The sequence below is a fragment of the Sinocyclocheilus rhinocerous genome, unplaced genomic scaffold (assembly GCF_001515625.1).
Source record: "Sinocyclocheilus rhinocerous isolate Xijiao unplaced genomic scaffold, SAMN03320098_v1.1 scaffold2302, whole genome shotgun sequence".
NCBI classification, from domain to species: domain Eukaryota; kingdom Metazoa; phylum Chordata; class Actinopteri; order Cypriniformes; family Cyprinidae; genus Sinocyclocheilus; species Sinocyclocheilus rhinocerous.
In genome coordinates, this window is record NW_015633527.1 from 398,933 (window position 1) to 409,884 (window position 10,952).

The 10,952-nt window shown below is 34.2% G+C and overlaps 1 protein-coding gene across 1 annotated transcript in view; it reads right to left on the reverse strand.

Annotated features, from left to right (window-relative positions):
* LOC107744197 (tctex1 domain-containing protein 2-like) overlaps positions 1–2,309 on the reverse strand; it is a 2,933-nt gene extending 624 nt beyond the window's left edge. The window contains exons 1-3 of the mRNA XM_016557719.1: positions 1,954–2,309; positions 1,659–1,792; positions 644–713 (exon numbers count right to left, since the gene is read on the reverse strand). Coding sequence (XP_016413205.1) covers positions 644–713; positions 1,659–1,792; positions 1,954–2,003 — 254 coding nt within the window. The 5' untranslated portion in view covers positions 2,004–2,309. The remainder of the gene's footprint in view (positions 1–643; positions 714–1,658; positions 1,793–1,953) is intronic.
* Positions 2,310–10,952: the final 8,643 nt, after the last annotated feature.

Genomic DNA, 10,952 nt, shown 5'->3' on the forward strand with positions numbered 1-10,952 from the left:
TACGTATATATATATATATATATATATATATATATATATTATGAAATACGAACTTATATAATTAATAATATGTAAATAATTACTTTATTTTATAAAATAATTATAATCCCCTAATATGCAAGTAATTAAATAATTAAGTAGAATAAATTATAAAAATTCTATACGATATTTAAATATAATGTATTTTATTGCCATGTGATAAATAAAATAAAAAAATTTAATAAAAAAAATATATATGTGTCTAAAGGTATGTCATATATAACAAACACAATTTTGTTTCACTGCAGGGTTTTTTGTTTTTTTTTTGGCTCAAGATCTTGACAAGTCAGATCTGCAAATACAAACAACTCTGGGTTTCAGATGCCCGGCAATATTGGTTTCACATCATGAGACCACATTGAGTCAGACTGTATCTTACTCAATGTAGGTGGCCTAGAAGATCAGTAGAAACCTCAGATACGTGACAAACAACCCAAAGGTCACAGCTAAACATCTGAGGATGCATCTTTTGCACGTGATAATGTCTGTAGTCATGGGTCTACTGCACAAAAAACACAGTACGACTGCTCAGGTTTGCTAAAGATTCGTTTGAAACCATCCTGATTTCACAATTCATTCATTTTCCTAAGAAGTAACGGCTTACTTGACTCCCTCTCCACGCTGCTCTCCAATGACCACCTGCACGATGAGCTTGTATCTGTCAAAGCCCACATCTGAAAATACAACGATCTGCTGTCACTCAATACTCAACGTATCAATCAAAATCAAAGTTTAGCCCAAAAAAATTTATAAATAAATAAATACAGTTTTCATGTTCAATTGTATGTAAAATGATTTTGTTTCAGACACAAAGACTGCTGAAATCCGGCATTGGGCATTTTCTTCATTAAAGTTTTTTTTTTTTTTTTTTTTTCTTTAGCAGAACAAAATAAAACTATAAGTCCTTACAGACTGAGATATACTTAATGATACATACTACAACAGAGAAACAAAAAGCAAGAAATAGATTAAAATTTAAATTAAATACACATGTACACTGTAGGCGGTTAAACAAAATCATACTGAGTAAAAATATCTCACTGATTAAAAATAATTTCCTAGCCTTATAACGTCTCATAATTTTAAAAACTTTTTAAAGATATTAAACTGGGGTGCTGCTTTCAAAATACTGCATTTATAACATATCTTCATATAAAAAGTAAACAATTTATAACAAAGTCTACACTTTTGTCCTCCAAATGTATTCCAAATTTCACCATGTCTGAAGTATTAGATAGACAGACAGACAGACAGACAGTTGGAGAGATAGATAGATAGATAGATAGATAGATAGATAGACAGACAGACAGTTGGATAGATAGATAGATAGATAGATGATAGATAGATAGATAGATAGATAGATAGACAGACAGACAGGCAGTTAGATAGATAGATAGATGATAGATAGATAGATAGATAGATAGATAGACAGACAGACAGGCAGTTAGATAGATAGATAGATAGATAGATAGACAGTTAGACAGTTAGATAGACAGATAGATAGATAGATAGATAGACAGACAGACAGTTGGATAGATACGTAAGTGATGAAATAATTAAGCAGAGTTCCTCTAGTTCTTCGTCTGTCAGCCAGAAACAGAGCAGTGTCCGCCTCTCACCTCGCAGCTTGTTTTTAATGCAGTCTGCTAAAGCTCTGGATAATGCGGGAGCTTCCTCGGGATCATACTGCACTCCATACAGCTGCTCCCTCAGGATTTCTCCAATACACTCTTTCGCCACCCCTGCCTTGAACCTACAGGCGAAATGAACGGAAAAAGCTATTAGATGAAGCTCAGCGGATGTTTATGTAACGTTAAACACTAGAAGCACTGAAAGCCAGCCTTAAGCTTAGCTGCTGTTTTAGCCGGCTAAGTTCATCGTACAACGTTTAAAACGAGAAGATGATCGACTTACTTGTCTTTATAACTCGGTCTTATGAGGTACGTGCTCGCTCCGGCGTCCATGAATCAAACTCTTCAAGCGTTTGGTGTGCGACGGTACTTTCGCTTTGCTGCGTGACCTTCGTTGTCATAACAACTCGGCTTCATCCGGGGAACGGTCAAACGAGATGGCGTCATGAGCGTCGGGTGCGTTCACTTTAACACGTGATCGGCGCGGCTTCACGTTCCGCGTGTTCTCGAGGAAGCACATTCAGATCTAATAGAGTATCATATATCAGGGGTAAAAACACATGTAGGCCTATACATTCGCCTAGCCTTAAGTCTGATTTCCACAAAATATCATAAATAGCCTAAATACATTCATATTGAGTCGTAAATTAGTCATCAAGCACAGTAAAACCAAACTGGTCAGCTATATAGGCCCAGTGCAGGTAGATTTTAACAAAAAAGTGCAACTGTGTTCTTAGAGCAAGGGAATTTTCCATAATGTTATGTTTGGGTAGGTTGTTTTAAGTGTTTCTTTTGTTTAAAGGTGTTTTAAATGTTATAATGTCATGCAGTCGGTGAGCCGTAAGTCTGTTTTGTGGCAGTTTACACACATCTGTATTTCCTCTGTGGGATTGTGAAACTCAAGGTGGTCTTGTGGTGGTCTTGTGGTGGGATTGTGTGATGAGAGATTAAATCATTTGACAAAAATGTAGGACCTACAGTCACAGTAGCCTACATATATGTATAGTAGCCTAATGAAAATGTAATAGAGCACCTTTAAAAAAAAAAAATGCTGTTTATTATAACAATGACCTTTTTAGATTTTATTGCTATCATTATTATTATTCTTTTTTTTTTTTTTCATTTATTTATTTGACATCCACTTTTCTTTTTTTGGGTTTCCAGAGATCTGAAAGTGAACAAAAGGAGAAAAAAAAGCGTAATGACATTCAGTTCCTGTCTGTACCTCCCCCTGAAAGACGTAGGTTTTATTCTAAACAGTATGTTAGTGCAAAGCATAAATCAGCAGAAACGGGAAGACGTGTGCATCTCCGGTGGCTGCCTGCGTTCATTTGCTCCGTTCCATCTGCAGCATGAAGCGTGACCTCAAGAAGAAACTCGTACTTTTCTCATTCATGTTGTACTTGACTCTTAACGGTGAGTAAAAGAGGTCATGATCATTTTGGGGTTTTGTCTGTCCTGTCTGTTGATTCGTACGGTATTTTCACGTCGGCTTTTGGAAATGTTTCTTACATTAAGGCACAATATAAACCTAATATCCATTTTTATTTATTTTGAACAATACATCAATAGTTGTGCCTTTACACTTGTTTTTTTTTTTTTAAGTAATTTTACACATTTTTTAATTTTCAAGTTTTTAGGCCAAAGTAATTACACATAAAATGTTATTGAAAGGATTTGTAGTATTGTACAAAAAAAGGCAACTGAAGTACCAAGAGATTTCCTTTGACTCATGGAAAATGTGAGAGAGATCTGCAAAACAACAGCTCTTTCTTCTTTTGAAGAGTTTCATACCTCTATCATACCATCAATGAAATAACAGCGAGTAGGTTTTTTTAACACTAAAAAGAAACATCATGACACAGACTGATTGAGATTACAGTTTTCATGATGTAGGGGAGTCCGGAGCTAATGTTGTACACATTTTACTCAGGTGAATGCTTTTCAGTGTAGTTTTCTCTCTTTTTTTCTTTATAGACACAAAAGCTGTTGAACATATACAAATAAAGATGAGTTCAGCCTGCCATTAAACAGTCCATTATTAGATTTCTGTTGAAGTGACAAAGTGTTGTTTTTATTTCAGGTGTAGTTTTCTCTCTTTTTTTCTTTATAGACACAAAAGTAAAAAGCTGTTGAACATATACAAATAAAGATGAGTTCGGCCTGCCATTAAACAGTCCATTATTAGATTTCTGTTGAAGTGACAAAGTGTTGTTTTTATTTCAGTGGAATCAACGCATGAAGTCGATGGCACATTGGAAGAAAACATCGCTGTTAACTTCACTTTTCAAGATTCTGTTAGAAACTCCAAACCTAGTCTGTACAAAAATGGGGAAAAGATAGCAACTTGGATAGAAATCAATCTTTGCAAAGAAAAGTTTGCCCTGAGTGATGTGGAAAACAGGACTGTCACACTACACATCACAAATCTCACACTAGAAGATGAAGGGATATATCACGTCGCAGTGCTTCCAGATGGTTTTAACTCTCTTTTTGAGAGCAATAAAATTTATATTAAAGTCAAATTAGGTAATAAATCAGCAGGTACGTTTTCTCTTAAAACCTCAGTGTTAAACAGAATCCATTTAGAATTTTTTCGTTCAGTGAAATACTCATACACTCTAAAAAATGCTGGGTTAAATACAACCCAGTGCTGGGTAAAATAGGGACAAACCCAGGCATTGGGTTGTTTTGACCCAGCGGTTGGGTTAAATGTTTAACCCAACCTTCTGGGTAGTAACCCAACCGCTGGGTCAAAACAACCCAATTGCTGGGTTTGTCCCTATTTTACCCAGCACTGCGTTGTATTTAACCCAGCATTCTTTTAGAGTGCATGAATAAGAGCGAGAAGAACTTTTGATATATCAATACCGTTCAAAAGTTTGGGATCAGTAAGATATTTTTTAGAAAGAAATGAATACTTTTAGTCGGCAAGGATACATTCAGCTGAGCATAAGTGACAGAAAAGATATAAAAAATGTTAGACAAGATTTCTTTTTCAAATAAATTCTGCTCTTTTAAACTAAAGAGTCCAGAAAAATCCATCAGGTTTTCAACATTGATAATGTTCAGCATATTAGAATGATTTCTGAAGGGTCATGTGACACTGAAGACTAGACATCACAGAAATAAATTACATTTTAAAATATATTCACATAGAAAACATTTATTTTAAATTGTAATAATATTTCAGTTTTTACTGTATTTCTGATCAAATAAATGCAGCCTCGGAGAGCAGAAGAGACATCTTTCAAAAACACTGAAAAACTTATGAACTCTAAACTTTTGAATGGTAGTGCATAATTATGTTTTCAGGAAAGTAACAGGGTTGATGTTTTGAAGCCTTGTGCTCAAAATCTTTAAACTAGATGCTTTTTAGATTTCTACAAATGTTTTTTTTTTTTTTTCAGTAGCATGGTTCACATTTTACGATCGTTCATTACTGTAAAACATCAAATAAAACAATTTATGGATAAGTTCATTACTTTTAAAAGGGAAAATAAATATGGTAGAAGATAATTTTGATACACAACTTGGGGACACAGCTTCAAGTAGCCTATTTTTTTAAAAAACGCATTGTGTCACAAATAAAATCTAAAATAGATGAAAAAATTATGATAGATTATAGATGACAAAATGTCTGTAAAAGGAAATTTAAATTGAAAAACTAATGAATATTAAATTAAAATAAGTAACTTACTAAAATAGCAAGAAGTCCCCAACATATTCTCATGACAAAGACACAGAAAAAAAAAAAAACATAAAAATGAAGTTACTCCATTTTTTTGTGTTTTAAAAAATGCGCTAATTGTATGCTAATTGTAACTCTATGGCTCTTCAGATGCAGAAAACCCTCCAGTTCACAACAACACAACACAACAGGTATGTTCACGACCTCTTTATTTCACTAAACTACTGAATAACACTTTAACACTCATTACATTTCCGTTTTGTGTGTTACGGCCTGGGCTGTTAGCAGGGGCAGTGTGGGACATCCGGGGCTGTGTTTGTCAGCTGTGTGGAGTATGGAGAGTTAGACTTTCAAAACAGACCTGAAAGAGATGACAGAGTAAAACTTGCCGAGGCGACATCAAAGGCCCAGGATGGAGTGGAATATGCTGCCATCATTTTCCCTCAGCAAAAACAGCCACCGAGTGGGCGGATGAGAAATAAACAGCAAGTACCTGCCATTAAGTGATAGTCAGCCTCATTAAACCATATTGTCCACTAAAGTTAGTCTGTTTTAATATATGCTCATGTATACCTAATATACTATTTGGGAGTTTTATTGAGAGTGAGTAGAAATCCTAAACCGTTTAAGACTGTTATATGATCATTATTATATAATTATATGATCACAAACTGCCACATAAGTCATCTTCTCACTGTTAACTAGTTCACAACGATACTGTAAACGTGCCACAGAGTTTAACACTGAGTCATAGAGAGGTGCTAACCACAGAAGCCCCCATAAAGAAACCTGAGGTACTTGAATATGTTTGTACGGTATTACGTAACCCAGGCTCATTGGAAAAAAACATTCTTTTTCTGCAAAACGATATTATGTTGCTTTGCTTCATATTTTTTTGGCACTAAAAGCGCGTTCAGTTTGATCTAAAACAGATGCACGTGAATGTTGAATGTTTTATTAATTACAAATTGTAATCTGTTATTGATTACAAATGACATGACAAAATTTGTAGTTAGTAACATAATCCATTACACATTTTAGGTAATATAGGGTCAGATTTACTAAACAGGGCAAATTTGCATGAGAGCGCAATCCCATAAAAGTGCCGATGGTAGTGAATCCAGAATACATGTAATCAGGAAAAATGCATTTGCTGAAGCAACTGTGCTATTTTAAGTAGCTATTACACGTCTTTGAGCTCTTTTATCTTGACTCGTGTCTCACAGGACTTGAACCGAGCGCTTCACATTGCAAGTGCAATGCTGTACCAGGTGCGCTACTGAGCAAGTTTACTATGTGCCATATGCCATACATATAGAGCTTGTTATGTGATGCAAATACATCACAATTCACTCGCTATGGTGAAAGTGTTTTGAGGTCATGCCATATTATTACTTTAAGAATGGCATGAAAAATCAATAATCTGATCCTTTGATCATAATTTGTTTGAAAAGGAATAAAAGTTGTTAGTGTTTTACTGACACTAGTGTTCATTTCCAACCCGATCTCATGAAAGTGCTTATAAATAGTAAGCCAAATAAAAACGAAAACTCGTGGTATTGATACGCAATAATGGACTTTGGCGTGTATATGCTACGCGATGGGTAGGTTTAGGGTTGTGGGGTAGATGCGTATCATATGCACGCGAAAACTGCGTATTATATGCATGCCAAACACATGCGTATCATATGCACGCCAACAGTAGATGCGTATCATATGCACGCGAAAACTGCGTATTATATGCACGCCAAACACATGCGTATCATATGCACGCCAAAGTCCATTTTTACGTATCAATACCATGAGTTTTCGTTTTTATTTGGCGTACTATTTATACGCGTTTTCATGAGACCAGGCTCTCATTTCAGCTGGAAACTGCAGTGAACTGTATGCATAGGTGCATTTCTGGAGTTTTGCAAAAATATAGAGACACGTTTTTTTCCAATGAGCCCATGTTGGAACCACAAGCATGTGGTATACACAAGAATGATACCTCAAACTGTGAGGTAAGGTTTATGTGCTATTACATTTATTATAAATAAGACTTATGATTTTGATCAAACTGGCCAAAAATCCCCTGGACTTGCATTCATGGAGGAACCTGAGTCATTTCGAGACCAGAGACTTGAGAGTGTGGCGGCAAGTTTTGCATTCACATACACCACTCACGTTTTCTTCAAAAAATGTGAAGATTAGTTTTGATTTTGTTATTCTCCTGTTATTATTTTCTTCTTTGCTACTAAAATGTTTATGTGTATCCTAACACTATTTATCTTAAAATGTAAGTCACAGCAGTTTGTGTATTATGTCAATTGTATATGCTGATTAATGCACTATGTGTGTAAATATTGTACTTGAATGAGTTCTGTACTACATATGAATGTATAGCCACAAAGGAATATCATAAAATTTGTAAAACTGCTAAATGGAGTTAAAAATATAACACAGAGCTATAACATTTTTTTGAACACAAGCATCCTGATTTAACACTAAAACAAACAGCCTAATGCAGATGCACTTTACACACCATCCTGAATGTCAGAGAGCGCTTGATTTTGTTTACTTCTGTATGAAGGTTCACATGAGCACGGCCACGAAGATAACATCAGATGTTGGCAGTTGTGAGTAGGAGTGTTGATGGTGTCGCATATACAGCATTTTAAACCGAGAGCTGGAGAAAATGAAAACGTCTTTCTCTCAGAAATTTCTGCGAGTATCAAAACCTAACATTTCAAACCGCAAAATATGCAGATACCTTGAGAAGCATGACTCTACGCTGCATGGCGAACAGTTTCCAGCACCCACACAGGCTTATCCTGAATATCTAATGAGAAACGCAATATATGGCCTATTAAAAAAACTGTGGGCCGACCTATATCGTTGCATACAAGTTTCACTTATTTTCCGTTTAAATTGAAACGTTTCCTTTCAATCAGCAAAAAAGTCCTGGTTAAGCATTTGTCGTAGTTTACTCTGGAGACACTATGCGTCTCATTTTCCATTGACGGTCCTCATTAAGACTGCATCCTGCTACTAAAGTTAATGTAGGTCAAAAATTAAGCAATAATATATGTAGTAGGCTATGTTATGTAATAGTATCAGAAACAGTATTTGCACAATACCCTGTGGCAAACTTCATCAACAAATTCCATTTGGTTTTAAAGCAGTGCTACAAAACACAATAGTGTCATTATCCAGCTCAGTTCAGTTCAAGTTTTGTTCTCATTCGATAGTGTCATTTCTTTCAAATCAGTAACATAGTCCCTAACATAGCATCACTATACAAGTAAAATAACAATGAGAGATCAGTAAGAGGTCGGTATACATCGAGGGATACAGCACAACTGGAAGTCTGTATTGACCAATCAGCATCCAGGACAGGAAATTTGGTGGGTTATTTGCAGTCAAGCACTTTTATAATCACGTTATGCTTTATTTTTGACTGTTGTCAATGCTGGGTAGTAACTGATTGCATGTGATCTGGATTACAAAATCAGATTCCAAAAAATGTAGTACTTGTAACTAAATTACATTTAAAATAATCAGATTACGGTTACTTTTTTATGGATTACATGATTACAAATTATTCACACAGTGGCAGTAATTTATTAATATTTTATTAATTCTTCCTGTTTTGCTCTTTTAAATTTTCCTTTCTAAACAATTGTACTGTCACATCATTTAGCTTTGAATATTCACAATATCGAATGGCTGTGTAACTGTAATGTAAATTAATTTGCCATCTATGCTTCTAAATTTGGGGACAAAAGAAATTGACCTCTCAGTCAATTAATTATACCATGTATGAGACAAATAGTTATGCAAATTACTAAACACTGCTCACGCATAACTGACAAAAATATTGAAAACTTGGAAGACTTTGATAAACAAGAAAATAGCAATGATATGGTCAATGTTTGTCCATGTGATGCAGGGATTCCACAATTAGTCAGTCAAGCCCCTTTGGTCTAAAATATGTAATTGAAGTCCCCCTGAAGTTAATATTTCAATAATTTAACAACACATTCACATGTTCACAGTTCTCTAAATTTGGTTAATGGTCACATTTGCCATGCATTAATTCATTCATTTTCATTTGACATTTTTATTAATTATTTATTAGCTTTTCATCAACTAATAAAACCCGAGCAGTTCTTTCATTTATGCTAGTTTGGGGAAACCCTAGAATAATGAATCTTAGTTTTTTCCATAACAATAATCCCATTCAAATCTGTTAACAAGTTTGGTCAAAAGTAACATAAATGCTTTAGATGTATTTTTCATTGTTAATGTTACCATTTTTAAACAAACAATTAAAGGCTAAGCCAGTTGCTAAAATAGGCGACTTTGTGGGATATTTTGTTGATTCCCTGTGTTAAAATGTTATAAATTAAATGTAAAGAATCTAAATTCAAGTTTATGTGTCATGAATGCAATATCCATAAACATGCACATGACCATATGCAGTCATTCCCTGCCTCACAACTATTAAATGGAGCCTTAATCAACAACAACATAAATACAGTTTTTTCCATAACAATAATCCCATTCAAATCTGTTAACAAGTTTGGTCAAAAGTAACGTCAGAATATATTACCTGAAATGAGTAATCTAGATTACGTTACTGACTACAATTTTCATCGTGTGATTTGTAATCAGACTACAATTAGTAAGTAATCTACCCAGCACTGACTGTTGTGACATTATTTTAAGGCTATTTAACTACTATGTACTTACTTTTAAATTAATATTTGATACAGTGCACTTATTGTGTTCAGAATATATTACCTGAAATGAGTAATCTAGATTACGTTACTGACTACAATTTTCATCATGTGATTTGTAATCAGACTACAATTAGTAAGTAATCTACCCAGCACTGACTGTTGTGACATTATTTTAAGGCTATTTAACTACTATGTACTTACTTTTAAATTAATATTTGATACAGTGCACTTATTGTGTGCATACACGGTTTTACATTGTACTTACATTTAAAAATACCTACCTGTAATTTCATAGATAACTCATTTCTGTAGTTACATCTATAATTACACTGTCAACCCTACCCTTAGACCCTTAAACCTAACCATACCACCAAAACTTTGCGTAACCTTAGCTATATCCCACCTCAATAGCACCCTTGCATATACCATGTTGTCCAGTAGGTGGAGGTAAAACTATAACAAATGTTTCTTCCTGTAACTTTCCTAACCGTTTCTTCACTGTTCATGTTGATTAGACAGTTAGTTCTTTATATATATATATATATATATATCAAATTTTGTGCAGTTTCTCTAAGAATTAAGAAAGATTGATCATGAGTGTTCAGTAATAAAAAGGTGTGATCACGGTCTCTGTTATCTGAAATTATTTGATATACAGTAAATGGCTAGTTGTTATTGCCAGTAGTCTATAGTTATAGATGTTATAGTTATAGTTCCATAATTTAAGGTTAAATACATTATAATACAGTTTTAAAGCACTGCACAATGTTTATCTACACACCCATTTCAACTTTTTATTAGTTAATTAAACAGCCTATTAATATTAAATTGATTTATTTATTGATTATGAATCCACTGATTTAT